This window comes from Amborella trichopoda, chromosome 1, assembly GCF_054954075.1.
Source record: "Amborella trichopoda isolate Santa Cruz 75 chromosome 1, AtrichopodaSantaCruz75HAP2 v2.0, whole genome shotgun sequence".
Taxonomy (NCBI): domain Eukaryota; kingdom Viridiplantae; phylum Streptophyta; class Magnoliopsida; order Amborellales; family Amborellaceae; genus Amborella; species Amborella trichopoda.
Window position 1 is genome coordinate 53,988,000 of NC_142336.1, and position 20,267 is coordinate 54,008,266.

Consider the following 20,267-nt stretch of genomic DNA (forward strand, 5'->3'; position numbering starts at 1 on the left):
GTATATGTTTCTTCTTTTTTGTTTCGTGGATTGTTATTTCCTTTCTATCTAAAGTTGCGGACATATACAAACCACATCTTTCACATAAACTATGCTCCCTTGGGAGGATATTTCCTTTGTAACCCCTCGATCAAAAAGACAGGTGGGAGGAGTTCTTCATTATGAAACTTGGATAATGGAAATGTAGACAGGTGGAAGGGTGCACGAACACCCTTCAGCGGTTGAGACTACTTACTTTTGATATAAGATGGTCATAATTAATTTTTTACCATTGAATGTGAAATTGAGTGGCTGCATTTATTCTATTGACCAAGATCAAACTTCAAAAGAGAAAAAAAGCTAGGTTTGATGTAAAATCGATCAAAATCAATACTTGTTTTTTATAGTTTAAAATAAGTTTTAATACTCATAAATAAATAAATAAATAAATAATATAGAATGAAACTATTTATTTTTTGTACAAGGTGGTACTATTAATCTTGTTGGGTTGCAATTATTCCATCGATCAAACTCAAATTTTAAAAGAAATTTTTTCAAACTTACGTCCCAATTATCAAATTTTACATTGAAGTTTGTAATCATATTGTATCAAAAGTAAATAGTCTCGATATAAGCGATCCCAAAAAAAATAAATTTGATCAAACAACGAACGAAAAAAAGGCGCGGGCTCCATGGCCACACTTTCCTTCTCAGACCTCAACATCTTTCAGGGCAAATGTTGAAGAAATATGGAGATCTGGTCACCTGGATCGGGCATTGGAAGAGCTTGGATCGCCCATGGTTTACTCACTGTGGCCGCTATTGCAGCGGCCGCCTATGCTTTTCGAAGGAATTCATCCCGTTATCGAAACAGAGCAGTTGGAATCATACCTGCTCGATATAAGTCCTCTAGATTTGACGGAAAACCCTTGGTCCAAATCCTTGGAAAGCCTATGATCCAGGTTTCCCTCTATTTCTCATTGTCTTCTGCCCTTGATTTGTATTACCTTAATTTCCATACGGATAGTTGAGCTCTGTAAGTTCTTTGATCCTCGTTTTGTATATTTTCTATTTATTGTTGCATTTTTAAATAAATTATAATATTTTTCAGTTTTTGAGTTGGGTTTATTGTCTTAATCATTTTGAAATTTGATGATATGGTTCCCCTGCTACTTTGCTACTTTTTCTGCAGTTTTTGATGTTTAATTGCTCTGATATTCCATTTCATACTGATGGGAAATTCAATGTTCTTAAATTTGGTTTATTTATTTTATCTTTCTTCTTATTTATCTATAGCTGAGTTTCAGTTTTTGTTAATTTTTTGTTTTGAGATAATTGATTGAGATCAGTTCTGCTGTTCAGCTGTGATATGCATCTGTATTATATAGTCTGATGCTTTGGTTAATTGTTTGGGATTTTGAGAAAATAAGGTAAAACCAGTTACTGCTATTTCATTGGGATTAGTTTTCTTCATAGTAGTTTTTTTTTTTTTTTCCCCTTTAATTGCCATAAATTCTATCAACTCAATAAATCATTTTCAAAATTAGAAAAGCTCCAAACTGATTTCCAGAATTGATACATTTCTTTGGAGATAATCTTATGTGCATTGGATTATCTTTTATATAATCTCAAATCTAAGGAGGAAAGAGAATCTGAATTTGAAAAATATATTGTGATATCAATTTCAAAGTGTTTCTTGGAGCCATCTCTGGAGGAAAAAGGCACTGAATGAATTGATAATTGAAATTAAGTCATTTGGGGTGGCTGGTAAATAGTGGACCCAATCTCAGTGTAGGATCAGTTAGTGACCTATAAGATCATTGGGATAAATTAAAAAATATGTTGAAGAAACAAAAAGGGGGACAAAAATAAAGCATAAGAAATTACTTAGAGAAATTTACAAATAAATCCTATTCCATTTTGAAATTTAAAACTAGTGTGCTATATTTTATGTTATACACTCCCTTCCCACTTTTTGAGAACATTACTGTATTTTAGTTTTAGTTTTTTATCTGTATATTGGATGAAGCTGATATTTTGGGCATTCATACTTATCCACCATCATGCACCTGTAAAAACATAAAACATGTGAGTCAATAATAAATATGACTATACCCATACGAGATTCATGGCTATATTGGTAATTGTATTTATTTCAACTTATTTTTTATTTTTTTACAGGTGCATGATGGTAAGAAGTATGCACACACCAAGTTAGAGCTTAATTCATGCATAAGAAAAAAAAAAAAAAAAGGAAAGAAAGAAAGAAAGAAAAGAAAAAAAAAGAAAGAAACATTATAATCTCTCAAAGAATGGGATTTGAAAGTAAATACAAAATATATAGGACTACTTTTAAATTTCGAAAATAAAATAGGATATTCTGTAAATTCCCAATTACTTATAAGTGAGAGATAAAAGTTGTAATTGATCAGGTAAATTCCTTGGATAATTCAATTAATGAATTATTTCAATGAATGGAGGAATATTTTCTAGAAGTGGAATAAAACTAAACTAAGAGTTAATAAATTTCATGAAAAAGCAAGATCAGTAAATTCTTGTGAAAACTGGAAATTATTTAGTACTGGTTCTGATATGCTAATGATTATTAAAAATAATTTTCCAAGGTGTAGTAGCCCTTATTCATGCTTTGGAATTTAATAAGTTAAATTACTAGATTCAGATCCAATCTTTATTGTTTACTTCTTCGTTTTTTAATTCATCAATTCTGATCATTACTCACATATGAATTTAGATTCATTAATTTGTGATCCCGCTGGTGTTTTGTGCAATAAATGTCTCTTCAGCTTAAAGATATAGCAGATTAACATTGTTTGCAAATATATGTTCAAATCCTTGGTTTCTTTTCAATGCTTGAATGTATATTTACTTGGTTTCTGAAACATTTTTGTATTAGGGGGCTCTCATTATTTTTTTTGTATTAACCTCAGATCCAATCTTTATAGTTTTGCTTCTTCTTTTTTTTAATTCATCAATTCTGATCGTTACTCACATATGAATTTAAATTTATTATTTGTGATCCTGCTGATGTTTTGTGCAATAAATGTCTCTTCAGCTTAAAGATATAGCAACTTAATATTGTTTGCAAATATATGCCCAAATCCTTGTCTTCTTTTCAATGCTTGAATGTATATTTACTCGGTTTCTGATACATTTTTGTATTAAGGGGCTCTTATTGATTTTTTTTGTATTAATCTGCAAGTATATTTGTTCAGAGAACTTGGGAGCAAGCTAAGTTGGCTGTCACATTGGATCATGTTGGTAAGTATGCATAAATTAGCTTATGGCATTTTTAGTTTATTAATTTCTGCATCTTACTCTTTGTGGTCATGCTATGATATGCAGACACTTTGTTATTTTCAAGATTTTAGCAGGTCTGTTTCGTGATTTATTTAAAAGAAAAAAAGAAGAAAACCATTTAAGTGCTTCCCTGCCCCGCCCTCCAGTTGTATTTATCCCACTGCTCACATAACCATTTCCCATTGAATGTATCATGATCCGTGCAGAAAACATGAAAAATATTTTGTTCACGTGTTACAATCATCGTATATTTAACGTCAAATTATTCGAGTTTTGGCTGTAGTAGTTTTATCTCTTTGAAGTTTTACCTTCAACAGAGAAACAATGGAAGAGACCCTGCTTTCGATTGTTTGCTGTTGTTTCTTTTATTGTGCCAATATTGATCACTCTCATGCAGAATTTAGTGCATATGTGGCTTGGTTGTGGTTGAAGCTAAATAGGGTTGAGATGGTGACACAGTAAAACATGGAGGAGGAATGAAATAGTATGTGGATGAGAAAGGAATGTTTGTGAAGAGATGTTTCGATTTATACCTGGTAGTTGGAGGGAGAAGAAGACTTTGGGCGAGCTGGGGAGAGGAATTGGAAGATTAGGTGCTAAAGACTGGATCTAATTAAGAGGAAATGAGGGACTCTGATGGAAAAGTTTCTGGTTCAGCATATTGGATGATGAGAAGGATGATAGCTCTGGCATAACAATGACAAGTTTTGATAGTTTTGTACTTTCATGTGGTAGGAGATGTTGGTGATTATGGAGAATGGAATTTACAGGTAGCCTCTGGGGACAAGATGGTGTTTCGACCCAACTAGTCCTAAAATAATGGCACGTGGAATATGCAGAACCTTAACACTGGTGCGTTAACCTTCACATCATTTGGGACAGCACTATGCTAGGTGAGGCAGGTAGCCTCTTTAGTTTGTTGGAGCCTTTGGATAGTAGGTTGACATCTATTGTTCTCTCAAGAAGGCCCTTTTCTAGTTATAGATAAGGGGTCATATAGTGAGTGGTCTCATTTCAAGTTCTAACAGGCTAGGTATGAGTTTGTTGGTGAAGTCGTTCGATAGAGTACTTGTCGATCTAAGTTCTTATAGAATTTGTGATGGACATTGTGTGTTTACGGTCTATATGTGCCTATAATCTCTTCATAAATCAACCTTTAGTGGTTAATATTGTCGAAATTTTGTAGCTTTTGGAGGTATTCCTATGAACATTAATACATGAGATTTTCCCTTCTTTTAAGACAAATGTAACTTTCTGTTGATACAGTTGTTTCTTCTCATGTTTTTCACCTTGACACCTTGTGTTAAAGATTCTTGTTTATAAGTGTACAATATTTTGAATTCATGTTTCATTCCATGTGGATTACTAACCAAGTTTGTTTCTACCTCAGTTGTGGCTACCGATGATGAAAAGATTGCAGAATGCTGTCAAGGATTTGGAGCAGATGTGATTATGACATCCGAATCATGCCAAAACGGTTGGCAATCTTGTTTTGCTTAGTTAGGATTCTGGCGGAGTATTCCTTCGCATTTGTTGTAATGGGCTGCTCAAATCTGCAGGCACTGAGCGTTGCAATGAAGCTTTCCAGAAGCTCAAGAAAAAATATGATATTGCCCGAGATAATAGATGGGGTTATTAAAGCTTTACAGGTGTGTCCTTTGCTTTCCTGCTGTGTAGCTCTCTGTTATTATAAATTTTTTCACTCTTGTTCTTCGAGAAAAATGTAAAAAATATCAAGTGCTTTGGGTGAGGATGTCATGAAGAGTCCATTGCATTAATTTGAGGTGTGGTTGACTTGACGTTTTTCATCCTTGCTAATATATAGCATCATGAGACCATTTTATGTTTGGTGATTGAGACAACTAATGGGCTTAATCCATTTCATTTTTCGAACCGTCTTTGGAAGGTTTATTATTTGGCTGCGATTCTGGAACTGCTAAAATTTTGTGTTCGTAAGTGCATCCTACTGTACAATGGTTTGTTTCGATTCAGTAGTTATTTTTTGAATTTTTAGGTTAAATATGTCTTTCTTATATTTACTGTATGTAATCTTGAAAATCCTGTTATATATTATTGAGTTTTAATTTTGGCCACCTCATAGAGAGTCAGGATGGAAAATGGGTGGCAAGATGCTGTAACATAAGCATATTTAACTGGATCTTCCATCTAAGGTGGTGCTTTGGCTCCCACAACCTGATTCCATGGTTCAGCAGTGGGAACACGATCCTGTTTCTTGGGAACCTGATCCCCATCTTTTAGGAACTCTTTTTCACTACATGTTATTAAGGAAGAGCCGTCTCTCCCCTTTGTCAGGCTTCATTTTGGGACCTACAAAATGCTTAATTTTTGGTTTCAAAGAAGGGGGACATTTTCCTTCCATACCAAATTTGAAAGGGATTCGAGCTACCAAATTTGAAAGGGATATCAGAATCTTTCAATTATCTTTATATGTTTATCTTGTTTTAAATATTAATGAGCAAGCTATCAGCCATTGAGGAGAGGCTTGGCATTCTATTTAAACCTTGAATGCCCCAAAAGTTATTTGGTTGTGCAACCCTACTACCATGTCAGCCACAGTGCCAGCTCTTTGGACTGCCGTTGGATCATTTTCAGGAAAATGTCTATGAGAAGCTTCTGAATGGTTAAAATAGTGATGGAAACAGAACAAGGGATCAGTCTGGTCCAAATGATTCAATCAGTTGGACCAAAGAGACTTTTTTAAGTGTTGGAAAATGAAACGTCTTTAGGAGATACAGTTGTGGTTTGGAAATTAAAGAAAAGTTTGTGTGCCCATAAGAAAAAGTTATTTGATCACAATTTCCCAAAAATTTGTCTGCTCATAAGAAAAGTTATTTAATTACATCATTAGCCCAATTGGGTATTGTTCTTTAGCCAATGGCATGAGAAGAAATTCGAACCTGACTCAGCTCAATGCAAATTATCTTGTCTCAGTAAAGAAACAGGGTAGTTTCTGTTCCTGTGGTGATGTTTGGGCCCAGGATGGCAAGATCCAAGCCACTTGTAAGAGAAAATGGGAAAAACAAGCTTCGCAAACAGACGACACCATTTCAAGTTAGAGGCCTGTGCTCACTGCGAGATGCAAGTTAGAAGAAGTGACTTTTAGTTTGCCTTTTCTTCTAATGCTTTGTGTCCATAAGTATTTAACCTGCTCCTATTATAAACGGTTTGATGCTTTCATTTAAATGACATTATTTAGTGGTCTTAATCTTATCGTTAAGCACTCAAAAGACTATATTGTATACCAAAATCAAACTGAAGAACCAGACATTCCAGCACGTTTTCTCTGATTACACTAGTAAAATGACAAGTTTGCAGGAATGGTTTGTGCATGAGAAGTTGATGTACCAATTTTAACGTGAGAGAAAATAAGCCAAATTTCCATATGTATACCTCATGGATATTTATCATCCTTCTAGCCCTCTGTGGGAATTAAAGACTTCATTGTCATGTACCTGTCACGGTTGAAGAGTGGAAGATAAGCCATTAGTGAGAATGCTACAGAGAATGATTCTTGTGTTGTTCAATGGTTATTTTGCATGCTCTCTTGTGTTTCTCTCCATTGGGTTCTCTTTTTACCTGAAGTAGGGGAAGCAGGTTTGTCACTTTTGAGTCTCTCTTCCTTTGCAATCCTGTCCACTGTAGCTTGGCTCAGATACCAAGCTGTTGTAAATTGCCTACCCCAGTTGCATGGATATCTTATGGGTTCTTAGGAAACAAAATACGAATGCTTGGCCTTGATAGGGACCCACTTATGTATCTTACTGCTTGCTACAGAGAGCTCCTGATGCTGTGTTTAGCACTGCTGTTACATCCTTAAAACCTGAAGATGCATTTGATCCAAACTGGGTCAAATGTGTAGTGGACAAGCATGGCTATGCAATCTACTTTTCGAGGAGTCTGCTCCCTTGTAACAAGTAAGTTGCATCATAAATGTTGCTTTGACATCGGTTTTACATGGCATGCATCCCGAGCAGTTCTCAATTGATTTATGCATGACTTAGTCATTTTACAGGTCTGGAGAAGTTAATCCAAAGTTTCCTTACCTACTTCATCTTGGTATCCAGGTAGCTTACCTCCATCATAAAAACCTCTGCAATAATCTGAATAATGCTTTGTTTATCATTTATATGCTGCATGAATTAGCTATATTTGTCACTTGCTAATGCTGCTACTCTTTTTCCCAAACAGAGCTACGATTCAAATTTTCTAAAGATTTACCCACAACTTCTGCCTACTCCCCTGCAGCTTGAAGAAGACCTGGAGCAGCTAAAAGTTCTTGAGAATGGTTACAAGATGAAGGTACATGGCACTCTCTGAACCAGATTATTTCACCTTTGACTTCTCAATCCTGTTAAATTATGAACTCATAATACGTTCTAGGATGGATGGGTATGTTAAAATGGCAGTGTATCCATCTTTGCTGTCTTGAAAACATTTCTAGGACTTGAAAATGTGTGATGTTACACTTGATATAATGGATTATATGGCAACTATTTACCAGGAATTTCCTCTGTTCTATTTGTAGAGACTGTCACATCATTTGTTTTTCATTTCAATGAATATTATTTGTATAAGTGCTCATAATGTTTTAAGAAAAGCTTTTTTCATTTTTTATCAACTCACAGAAAACCATGCTCTCTCTCTCTCTCTCTCTCTCTCGTTTTGCTTCCATGACTTAGTATTATTGTGATTGTATTCATGGCATGATATAGTATGCAGTAAAGCAATTTATGGTCACTATTGAATTCTGATCAATTATCAAGGATGCTGAGCATGACCAACTGTGCTGCAGGTGATAAAGGTTGACCATGATGCTCATTGTGTAGACACGCCAGCAGATGTGGAAAAGATAGGAGCTCTGATGTGGGAAAGAAACATATCGTGTAGACACGCCAGCAGATGTGGAAAAGACGGAAGCTCTGATGTGGGAAAGAAAATATCCTAGACACTTCAAGAAGCCACAAAAGAAACTGTTATCTCATACGGGGATCGTTCCCTTTCTTTCGCATATAAAACACCCCCAGCAACACGGAAACAACTTCCAAAAAGTTGAAATTTTTTAGCTCATTTGGGTCAAAAGTACCCCCCGTTAGTCACATGAGGCATTACATTAGAAGTCGGTCCGACGAATGGAAACCGGCTTCTGGTTTGTAATTGAAAACCAGAAGCCGGTCGATTCGACTTGAGTTTTGCATAAGAAGCTAGTCTAGCACTCCAATTGCTGTACCATTTTTGTGGGACATGGAATACCTGACCAAAGCTTTCTAAAACACACTTTCTTTTAAAAAACACTCAGAATGAAGACCCATCCATACTTCAAGTGTCGGATCAGCCTCACCTTCTAACTACATGTTTTTCTTGACCACAAGAGAATTTTCATCTTAAACCATCCCCTTGGGGGTGTAGCTGAGAAAAAAACAATAAATGGGTTACTTGCATGGTTAAGAAAGTATTGGGGTATGCCTTTTGGGGTGTTTATTTTACTGTAATTTTGCCAACGAAGGGAGGTCGTTGCATTCATTTGTAGTTTAATTTGGACTCTTGTCCTTAGTTTCAGTGTTTATTTTCTTGTCTAATTTTGGATGGGAAGAGAGGCTTCTTACTGTGTGCTTTGTATCGTCTTGTTAATTATTGTGATATCTATTACAAAATGGCATTGGGATATACTCATTTTTTGTTTACGCAGATGTTAATCTATTCTTCTATGATTTTTGGATATTTCAGGTTGACTTTTTTATTTATTTCTTTTTTATGTTGAATGTTGACAAAAGGTGGTTTTTTGTAGCCCTGAGAGTCATTTTGATGGGATACCTCCTCAATTATTTTGAATAAAAATGGTTTGACCATATCGTTTATGGTTCATATCGGAGTTTTTAAAAGCTGATGATGATTGGGGTTTTTAAAACGTTGGGGATCCAAATTGGGGACGGTTGATCCAGGTCTCATTCGGTTGATGGTCGACCCAGTCCCCTCTGAAATAGTCCAATACAGGGTTTTACACCAATGGTTCATACAATAGCAGTATATGAACCCATTTCTCATTCAAATCAATACCATTAACAAAATCAGCCAGCCTGGATTCAATGATGATAACCCACTAAGTTGAACATTTAAACAAAATGAAGAGAAAATAAAGAAGAGAACGTAGGTCTCTAATTTTGAAATTCGATCCAAGATTTTGCGTTGTGGTTTTCTTGCCACATAAAACTACTACAAAAAATTAAAGAGTTTTGACCAGAACTTTTGACACATGTTAGAATAAGTTATTTTTATCATTGGTACAAAGATATCACAATTACGGGTAGTCACAAGATGTAAAATTGGATTCTCGATGATATGCCATTGACCAAGCTTAGCTAAAAATAAAATTTCTTGATCTTTACAACATTGTAAATGTTTGTAGCAGAGGAAAATGATCTTATATCATAAAAGCAATCGATTTGTGGAATTAACACAACAACAAATATATCATTTTCCATGGCTTATGTTTACGTACGCCCACAGATCCATCGAGACTGACTAGTGAGACGTAAGTTGTGGAGAAAGTGGCACCCTCTGATTATTGATGATGAAATGGATAAGAATGTCCGTCCTCTCCTTCCATCTGCTTGTGCCTCAGCAGAAGGTTATGCCCCAGTGTTTTTTTTACTTTTTTTTCTAAATTCCTTTTTCACAAAAAAACAAACATTAGAGAAAGAGGGAGACAAGCCCAATGGAGGCCTACCTTTTGAAGAGGAAATCCAACAACAATTGGTGCTAAAGACAACTCAGTGAAGCTCAGTTTGATGGCTGATAACCTATCCTTTATGGGAATCGACATAAGAAAGGGAAAATAAAATTAAACCCCTCTACTCCCCAATTTGTGGCCCGCATGGATCCTCAGTCCCTAGTTCCGTCTCGAATTTCACAAAAAGATTTTCTCCAAGTCTTGGATCGTCCTTCCATAGCCAAGATTATTTTTCAATTTCCCAATCCGAGAAAAGCCTTGGGCTAACATCAGGCAGGGCTTGAGTTGGGCCAGTCCTGGCCTGAGGCCCAGCCAACCTGGGGCCCTATAGTGGAGACCTGAGACCGACCCAGGCTGAAGGGGCCCCAGCTCGACTAGGCCAGGCTTTATGGACAAAGGTAAAAGAAATAAAAATGAAAACATGTGAGTGGGACAGGCCACTCCGTCGTAGCCCTTGGCCAGACCCAGCCAGGCCCAACCCTCACGCCACAAAATGTGGCCCAGGCCTTAATTTTTACAGCCGGTTGACCAAGCCAATCACAGCCAATTGGGAGAGCCCGCAAAAACATTAACTCCCCCCCCACCCCCGGAGACTCACTTTTTTCTTTGGAGATAGTAATTTTGTTCCCTTGAATCGTAAGAGTAAGGAGAGAATCTAAAACCCCCGTTTCATAAATAAAGCATGAATCATCAAAGTATAAGAACATGTATTTATGAGATACTATTTGAGAGATAGATAAAAGGAGAGGTAGAGAGAGACTAAATAATACATTTGTGTACCATTGCCATCTAAAAAGGCACTCCAACTCCCACCCATGATCAACAAAATCCCACTAGTCACCAAACAGAGTGGAGAGGAGTAGGTCTTGTACGAACCCTGCCTGTCTCGTCTTCTGCTCTCTTTCTTCAGAACTCAACGACGAGCACAAACTGCAAAAGAAATTCAAAAACTGTATGACTTTACATTGTATCAATGACGAAGGTATCTTTATCCTTGGGCAAGCAAAGAGTCTAGTCTACAAAGCCTCACCGGTGCAATCACAAGGAAATTGAATCCAAACAAGAAGGAAAGTTGAAACAAGAGCGAGAAGATCAGGAAGTACTTATTGCTTGGGCAGGAAACCTCTATGAAAACTTAGTGTAGCCTAAATTGTATCCAAAAGCTAATGAAATGATCCTCCTGACAAATATCTATATTGAACCCTTGTCAAACCATAACTCTCACTAAATCCCAAAACCATAATTCTTGACTGAATCGCAATTGCCCACCAGAACTTAAAAAGCTACTCTGCAGACTTGACCTAGAGAGAGAGAGAGCTGCAGTCCAGCTAAATGCTGTGTTTTCTTGCAACTCCGACAAGGGTGACGGCCAAAGCCCTTTCCAGAGAGGTATGCTAATAGATATTCTGATGGCTGCGCACAAAGTTATAGCCCAACAAAGTATCAGGACACCTCCAAATTCCATAACCAAGTTCAACGGGCCTTCTTTTAGAACATGGATGGCTTAGGTATTAGAACTTGACTAGGAGGTATATCACTTCTAATCAATAATATTATGGGCTAATACCCACACATATCGAATAATAATAACAATAAGAATAACAGAAAAAAGCTCAGAAGAATCCATCTTGAAGGGATATTTGAATGGGGCATTTTGTAGCGTTTGACTATGTTTCTTGGCCAACAATAAGATAAGAACATCAAAAGGCCAATCCCACTAGATTATCCATCATATGCATGTGTTTCTATATCGATAGTGTTCAATCTTTCCTCAAAAAGTATAGGAAAATGGCCACTATTTTAAGATCAAATATGTTTTGGAACTATGAATTCTTGAAACAGGCTGCATTTTAAGACCTGAAATTCTGAGAACTAGATTTGTCGTAATACTCCACTTGAATGAATCTAAAGATCTGACACTGGCTAAATATAGATTATTACCTAAGGCATTTGTGTAGAACACATGAATCTTTCCATGCAACCTACGGTGGCAAAGATAAGAAAGATAAAGAATCTTGATAACCCAAAGCCAGCGTGTTTCTTGTCATAAGTTGACTTTGTTTTAATATGTATAAAGAGGTACAAGCAAAGAGTAGATACAAAACATAGGCAAACCCAAAGAGTAGGTGCCCGGTACAAAAACCCCAGGGGGCCCAAAAAATGCTCTACACCAATGATCACAGAATAAGTGGGAGGCAAGCTTAAAAAATGCCTGCAGGTCCACTAGGAGGTGTTGAGGATAGCTCCTGCCCTAGCTAACGCATCGGCAGCGTCGTTGGATTTCCTATGGATATGTCTCCACGAGGCCCTGATATTGCTGAAAATGTCAGCTATCTCAGTAAAAATGTGGTCTAGTCTCCACCGGCACAGAGCAACTTCAGAGACCTAGGTGATGATATTTCTAGAGTCACCCTCGACCATTAACTGAGTACTCCAGTCCATGTCAAATCTACGAAGACCTTCAAGAAGGGTGACGGCCTCCACAGTGGTGGAGTCCGTAAAACCAATGGGTAAGGAGAAGGATAGGATGTTGAGGCCTTAGGAATCTCTAAATATGCCTCCAATGATTGAGGGGTCCGAGTTGCCAAGCGAGCAACCGTCAAAATTTAGATTGGTAACCCCAAAGTCAGGCGACCTCCATAAAGAGGCACAGGGAATCTTTTGGGCTCTGAGATTCAGCAAGGTCTCCCCGTGATGGTGAAGATCGATGAAGGAGTAGTTGGTGAAACGTTCTAATTGAGGGCCCAGAATGTAACAAGGGACCGTCTCTTCTCAATGATAACAGGGATGGTGGATTTCTCCCCTCTGAAAGTCCTACTATTTCTCTCTAACCATATGGTCCACATAGTGGTTAAGATGAAAGCCCTCCAAAGGCGTTTCCCGGATTTGCCCCAAGGTGCAAGGCAAGTAGATAAAAGATGATAAGGAGTGGAATCGGGATCAGGGGCAGGGGATCATGAACGGCTAGAAGATCCTTAAGGTGGGGAACCCCAAAAATGCAATGCACAGATAGGGATCGAGATCCCTAGATGTTTGGGATCTCTATTCCAACAATTTGGGGATCTTGATCCTGACCTCTTAAGATCTCGACCCAACCTTTTGGGGATCTTACTCATAAACTCAAAGAGTATATAAAATCTAGGACAATATACACTCTTTAAAATAGGGATCTCTTTATTTATAACTAACAAGTAACGCAACTATATTAAAAGTATACTGATTAAATATAACTAAATAAAAATCATGAGTTTGATAGTCATCTTGATCTTTAAACTGAGGAAGTGAGGATCACGATTCCTAAAAGTGGGAATCGAGATCCCAAAATTAAAAAATCGAGATCCGTTTTCTCAGAGAGATGGAGGGAGATACCAGAGAGGGATCGCCAACTAGGTTAGGAAATCCCAGCAACTATGCAAAAGCCCTCAACACAACCCTTCCCAATTATAGTCATCCTACAACCTTGAGCTAGGAAGAGATGCTCACAACATTATGCTTTCATCTAATCAATGCAAGGGAATGAACCTTCAAATCAGAAAGACTTAATTGTGGTTGCTGTTGGCAGATTTTGTAAAGAATGTCCAGTAAGGAGACAAAGATCGAGAACTAGAAACCGCCACCAAAAGAAACCAAATTAATTCCTACAACTAAATAGCACCTCCCTCTCAGCTTCAAAGGCACTCCTTTCAAACTACATTCTCTGCCTCTCGTGGATAGACCCAAAGAGCACCTTCCTACCCAAGGCGGACATCAAATATTCCTGCTCTGTTTAACCATTTCTTGATAGGACACCAGACTTAACAAACTCTTTAAAGACATTAACAAACAAGCAAAATTCATTCCCTACATATTACAATGAGAAAAACCGTATGGTTGGGCATTTCTATTATCAATTCAGCATCATAATATTGGAATACCACTTAGGCAGCTTTTCCCTTCCCTCTTCCTTCTTGCTTGCCACCAGTTAGCAGTGGTAGATGACTATGTCGAGCTAAGAGGTTCTTCCTTAGTTTGAACACCTTTCTTTAGGCGAAGTCTATCTAATCTAGAAACTTATTCTTTCAATTCCCTACTTCAACTGCTTGCACCGATCTTCAGTCCACTTACCGGACTAGACTCCATTATTTGGGCTCCTAATCCATCTGATCCATTCTCTGTCTCCTCTTTCTACTCTTCCTTACCTCCCAACCTGTCCCCTTCCCCTCTCCTTAATAAAACCCGGTCCTTGCCGGTGCCCCACAAAATTCAGGCATTCATTTGGGTTCTCCTCCAAGGTAAGGCCCTTACTTTAGATCAACTGCAGAGACAGGGTCTCTCCTTCCCCAATCACTGTATCCTGTGCCTCCAAGATGAGGAGACTATTCTCCATCTATTCATCCATTGTGAGGTGTCCTCCTGCCGTTGGTCCTCCCTCCTTAATCTCTTTGGCCTTCAATGGGTAACTTCCCCTTCCCTACCTAACCTCTTCTCTGCTCTTCTCTCTCCGCCCTTCCATAGGAATGGCAGAAAGTCGTGGCAATTGTCGGTGGCTGCTCTACTATGGAGCATTTGGTTTGAAAGGAATTCTAGGACCTTCCGTGGATCTGCTAGGCACCAAATGTCCATTTCTTATTCCATCCTGGCCTTGATCGCCCTTTGGGCAAAACTCATTCATGTCTTGTCTTCACTTCCCATTACTCACTTTTTAGCTAATTGGTAAGCTATCTTGAAACTATTGGCCCCCTCTCCTAGATTCAGAGGAGAGTGGAATCCTCCTCCGCTAGGTTTCCTCAAACTTAATACAGATGGTTCCTCCCTAGGAAACCCTAGTCCCTCAGGCTACGGCGGCACTCTTGCAAACTCAGATGGCATCTTTCTCTCATTCTCGGGCTACTTAGGGATCAATGATTCCACCACTGCAGAAGCCATGGCTCTCCTAGAAGGCCTCAAGCAAGTGCCTCAGAATATTAATCTCTGTGCATCGCTCTTCCACAGGTCACATTCAAGCACATCTTTCGTGAAGCCAACATGCAAGCAGATAGGTTGGCCAAGGAAGGAGCTCGCAATGCCGTAGTTGCATCCTCCATCCTTTGACTGCTCTTCTTTCTCTCCCTTTCACTCCTCTCATTCGTCCTCTCCTTCTATAAAGTAGTGGAAAGTTCAGTTGTTAAAACAAAAAAGGAAAACAAAATTTAAAAAGAGAAAAGAAAAGAAGAAAACAAAAAAAAATTAAATCATTATTTTAGTTTTACTAGGCCTTGCTGCCACTTTTCCTCTCATCTCGCCTGTCTCTAATTCCTGTCTCACATCTCCCCCTATATTATTTCTTTCTCTCTACTTTCTCTCTTAGTGCGCTCACACCTCTTTCCTTCTGTCCACCTCTCTCTCTCCCACCACTCTCTTCCTCACTTCTCTCTCTCTCTTAAGCTCCTATCTCTTTCCCACCTTTTCCTTTCTCTCTCTCCTTGCACCCTCATCTTCTTTCTACACCCCTCTTCCCTTCTTCTACTGTCTCCCCTTCTTTTATTACCTCTCTTGCAGCGCTTCTATTACTAGGAGGGCTTGGGTATGCCTTAGCTCCTACCTTTGCAGCCTCAGCTTTTCATTCCACTCCACTGACTTCGCCTCACATGATGAGACAGCAGTCTCTGGAGCCCTCATTCAGATGTTGCTGGTTTATCACGTTTGAGGGCTCTCTTCACGGGCACTTGTAGTGCTTTCATCTCTCTAGAAGATTCTTTCCTTTTCTTCTCTTATCTTGTTTTAATTTTGTGGGCTCTCTTCATGGGCTACTGTATTTCTTGCATCTCTCTCAAAGATTCGCTCCTTGTCTCCTTTTATTTTGTTTTAATCTGTAGTCTGAGCACCCAACCTGTGGGCTGCCTCTCTTAATATTTTTGTGATGTTGTATTGCTATTATTTATATCTATAATGTTAACCTTTTCCTCAAAAAAAAGAAATATATATATATATATATATTGGAAGACCATAGGACTTAGTAGATGCATATTGCATGTCAGTTACATAACCTCTCAAGATAGTTGTCAAAGATTAGGTTCACAATTCTTGTCCTTTTTTTTGATAACTAAAGGTTAATGCCCTAGTTAGTTAATTGATCATGGACCGTTACCGTGTGTGAGATTAAGGGGCTTGCGGCTAACAAGGTAAAATTAGATATAGGTACATCACATTTTGCATTAATACCCATCACTCTTGTTGACCAGAGGAATTGGGCAAACAACAAAAATGGTTTTAGGATCATTAGGATGGTGGGTTTGTCTTGTTCCAAGAGAAACAACTGATGATGCTGATCAATCAGTTGAGGATGTAGGGTCAACCTCTCTACACCATTCCTTAAAGTGGAAACTGTATGTAAACACTTAGAGAGAGTCCTTCTAGAAATTATGATACTTCGAATTGGTTATTTTCCTTTGGATCATCATTGCAAAACCTGAGGGAAGAGCCTCCTCCACAATGGAGACCATCTGGACTTCTTGGCAGGACCTCATACGTATGGTCAATAGACAATATTACCACAATATTCCATGTGGGAAGGCTTACAGGGTTAGGATCACTCAAGTATGATTTATGAACCTCTGAGACTGTGTACTTATATATCTTCAAGAATGAAAATACAGAGCTCCACCACATGAAACCTATTCCTACAACAAATTGGCATAGAATTTAGAGGAAATAAATAGATTAAGTAAAATTCGCTACTACAAATATTCACAAGTTTTGAATATGAAGAATGGCGTACTAACAACATTGCTATTTTCCGATTCTAACCAACCAACAACAATCTACACATGTAGACAACGAACAAGATGATTTCTTAGATGATATATCGCAACCTAAAGGGGTAGCACCAGATTTTTATGTGCATGAAAATGAAGTTTTCTTTTGTTGTAATGAAATTTTCTACCTGTAAGTAAATCGCAAGCATGCCAAGCAAAGCACACACAAAAACATGGATGCTTATGCACGCACGCACACGCAAACAAGCTCAAAAAAAAAAAAACAGCGTGCCGCAAGCTGTTGCACCCCTTCTGAACATGTCCACAATAATATTGCACAAGACAAATTAATAGCTAAATAAGACAATATTGGACGCAGAACAAAAGCATAATTTCACAAATGAAATAAGATTAGCAATCATAGCCATGATGCCAGATAGAAAATGAGAAAACAAATAGACATACACGATTGACACCACCAAAAGACCTCATAGGAACAATGTAATTGTTTAGTAATGAGCCTCCTGAATTTATGTGTGCCTGCATGCATGTTAATATGTTATCTATCATTTGTAATTGATAGGATACTATTAGAACCCAATAAACAGAACTCAGTAATTATGGACCTCTTATTTGAGCATATATCCAAAAATCAAGAGGAAAATGGTGCAAGTATCAATCTTCTAAGTTCCAAATATACACATGCTACTCCCTTAGGAATTATCATCAAACTATAACTTTGTAAATAACATAATGTAGGCTTAATTAGAAGCACAATTGACATTGAACCCCAATTATAAGCTAAGTCAGAATTCAAAGTGACATTGCCCATTCAAGGAAAACAAATAATTGAAGTGTAAGATTACCTTGGCTTCCAAGTCTGCATGGGCGTGATGTTCTTTGCATCTGCATCCTCAACACCACAAATTGCAGATTTTGAAATGTCTTCTACCTCAGGTGCAGATAAATTCAACACCAAGGATGAGAGGAATGAATCAGAGGCTATGTGAGATGAGTTATTGCTGCTCGAACGCAATCCCCCACCTCCCAAAAGCACCTGTAAGTGGGCCTCTCTAAGATCCCTGCCTAATAGTGATAAGGCTGAATTGTTAGAGAGAGCCACTCTCCGCAATCTTCGTCTTCTCTGAAGGTAATTCGCAGTTAAAGCTTACCAAAAGAGATTCTAGTTCATAAAGAAAGATTAAAACACACATCTTTCCATAGCAATAATTGAATTATTTTCAGAAGAGTAATTCCCGTATGAGAGATAGTTCCAACTTTTTCAATCCCAAACCTTAGCTTCTCCTCATAACGTACTATGGCCTTAATTCATAGACTTCATAGAAACATTTATACAATGAATCAAATTGAGGAAAATGAAAATTAATCTGGTTGCTCAAGGTAAAATTCCATTTTTCATTTTCATTTCTATGAATAAACAAAATAATCCACGACATGTCATCTAGTACTTCTACCACAATTAAAAGGATATTTTGAATAGGTGTCCATGTTGTATCATTATATGATTCAGCATATCCCGTGTAACCTTAACCGAGCAGATTGGACAAACCTGCAACACAACAGAGAACATCATTTCGTATGTTTTAGACCCTATTGCTAGGCCATTCCAATTCGAGCAAATCAACAAATGGCACTTCATTTTGCATAAGAAAATGAAAACCTTTTTCATGTGGTGCCAATGTGTGAGGAGAGGAAGGAGATGAGATAGAGAGAGAGAGAGGCAGAAATCAAGTTATCCAAAGCCCATAAGCCAAAAAATCCATAGGAGAACCTCTGCTTATCTCGCCTTTCAAGCACTTAATAGAGCCTCTTTCTGCATATTTCCATGTCCAGGACCATATTTAAGATCAAGAATCAACAAAATAATATTCTTCCCAATGCATAAATTTTCCATATGGGATTTCTTATTTCTATAATAAAAAACAGGAGACAAATAGATTGAAGCATAAAAAATGCAGAGGAAGCCACAATATCTGAGAATTCTGTATTGAGAATGCAAATGTAAACTTCTCTAATTCTCTGCAAAATCAGAAGAAGAAAAAATTGCCCATCAAAAAACATAGGAGAAAAATAAAAATTTACCAATGAAAAACATAGAAGAAAGGATAAATCTTTCCAAACAAAAGCATAGAAAAAAAACAAAATTTGGCCAATCAAAAGCATCCAGAAAATAGGATAAAATCCTCCCAATGAGAAAAACAGACAAGTAGTTTAAAATCTTGACAATCAAAATAATAGAAAAATATCAAATTTTTTCAATCAAAACCATATTAAAAAGATCAACTTTTGCCAACAGAAACAGAATGATATTATTAAAAAAAAAAATCAAGCTCTAAACATCAAGTCCAAAACTTTAAGAGAGAGAAACCTCAAGGAAATGAAATACCGTGACTTTGGCCTCAAACGGATGCTCATCTTCGAGATGAGAACAGAGAGAGGCGATATCGTAGTCATCGAAGCAATATGGACACGGGAAATCAACTCGAACATCTTCTTCCACCTCAAAGTCATCAATACTCAACCGATCTGCAAACATCCAACATAACGATTATTTCAGAATAATAATTCACGGCGGAAAGGCCATAAACACAACGGGCAAATTGAGAGAGAGGGGAAGGAGATAAGAAAAGAGAGAGATGGGGGTTTTAGATCGGACCTAAATGAGAATGTTGTTGCTGTAAAGAGTACTGTTGCTTGGCAGCGGCGAGGCGAGATGTCCAGAGCTCACTATCCATTTGATTGGCGAAGAGATAGAGAGAGAGGAGATGAGAGAGAAAGGGGGGAGAGAGAGAGGAGGTGGGAAATAATCCAGAAAGGAAGGGAAGATGAGAGAGAAAGTGGAGGTGGGAAACGATCCAGACGTAAAGACGTTTGGAATGGATTTCTGTCAGAGAGAGAGAGAGAGAGCGAGAGAGACGTTTCAGAGAGATGTTAAGATCTGATGAGAGAGAAGGAGAGAGAGGGAGATTGGATTTTTAGAGAGAGAAACGGTAAAGCTTCAAATGGTTTTGGAGTGCGGATGAGGGAGATCGGATTTTTATAGATAGAAAGGGTAAAGCTTCAATGGTTTTGGAGAGAGAACAAACGATGAGGGAGGAGAGAGAGTGAGTTTGGATTGTTGGAGAGAGAAAGGGTAAAGCTTGAATGGTTTTGAGCTCGAGACAGTACAAAAGCATATAGACCGCTCCTAGATTCTCCACACGCTCACGAGAAAGAAAGAGGAGCAGAGAGTGAGAGAGAGAGGGGCCGAAGAAGGTCGGGGCGGAGACGTGTCCGTCAGTGGATATCGGTAGAGAGAGAGAGCGGGGTTAGAGAGAGAGAGAGTGCATTGAATGTTTCATCGCAAGTGCGGCGAGGATGGATGTGAGTGTTGACTCTGCTCGGCCCACACCTCTCCTACACGTTTTTACGGAGCCTGGAAAACATCGATCCCGACCACTAAATATGGGAAGAGGACACGAGGTTATGTGTATGCTGGCGGTGCATTC

General features: G+C 38.1%; 1 protein-coding gene and 1 pseudogene across 3 annotated transcripts; one reads left to right on the top strand and one right to left on the bottom strand.

Moving 5' to 3' along the window:
• The first annotated feature begins 630 nt into the window (after positions 1-630).
• LOC18434780 (3-deoxy-manno-octulosonate cytidylyltransferase, mitochondrial-like) lies at positions 631-9,034 on the top strand (annotated as a pseudogene). The gene is made up of 8 exons (XR_016060844.1): positions 631-941; positions 3,213-3,258; positions 4,688-4,774; positions 4,857-4,946; positions 7,093-7,232; positions 7,331-7,382; positions 7,507-7,617; positions 8,111-9,034. The product of XR_016060844.1 is annotated as a 3-deoxy-manno-octulosonate cytidylyltransferase, mitochondrial-like (transcript).
• Positions 9,035-10,696: 1,662 nt separating this feature from the next.
• LOC18434779 (protein DEHYDRATION-INDUCED 19 homolog 4) lies at positions 10,697-19,550 on the bottom strand. Of its 2 annotated transcripts, XR_016060849.1 has the most exons (6): positions 19,436-19,550; positions 19,166-19,305; positions 18,251-18,328; positions 17,625-17,908; positions 17,224-17,298; positions 10,697-10,975 (listed from the first exon to the last, which is right to left on the bottom strand). XR_016060849.1 is itself a non-coding variant. In XM_011625309.3 (5 exons), the coding sequence occupies exons 1-5, from the start codon at positions 19,512-19,514 to the stop codon at positions 10,879-10,881; spliced, it is 678 nt and encodes a 225-aa protein (XP_011623611.1). In that variant the 5' UTR covers positions 19,515-19,550; the 3' UTR covers positions 10,697-10,878. The 2 variants fall into 2 exon arrangements, 1 of the variants encoding a protein (XP_011623611.1); XM_011625309.3 differs by lacking the exon at positions 17,224-17,298.
• Positions 19,551-20,267: the final 717 nt, after the last annotated feature.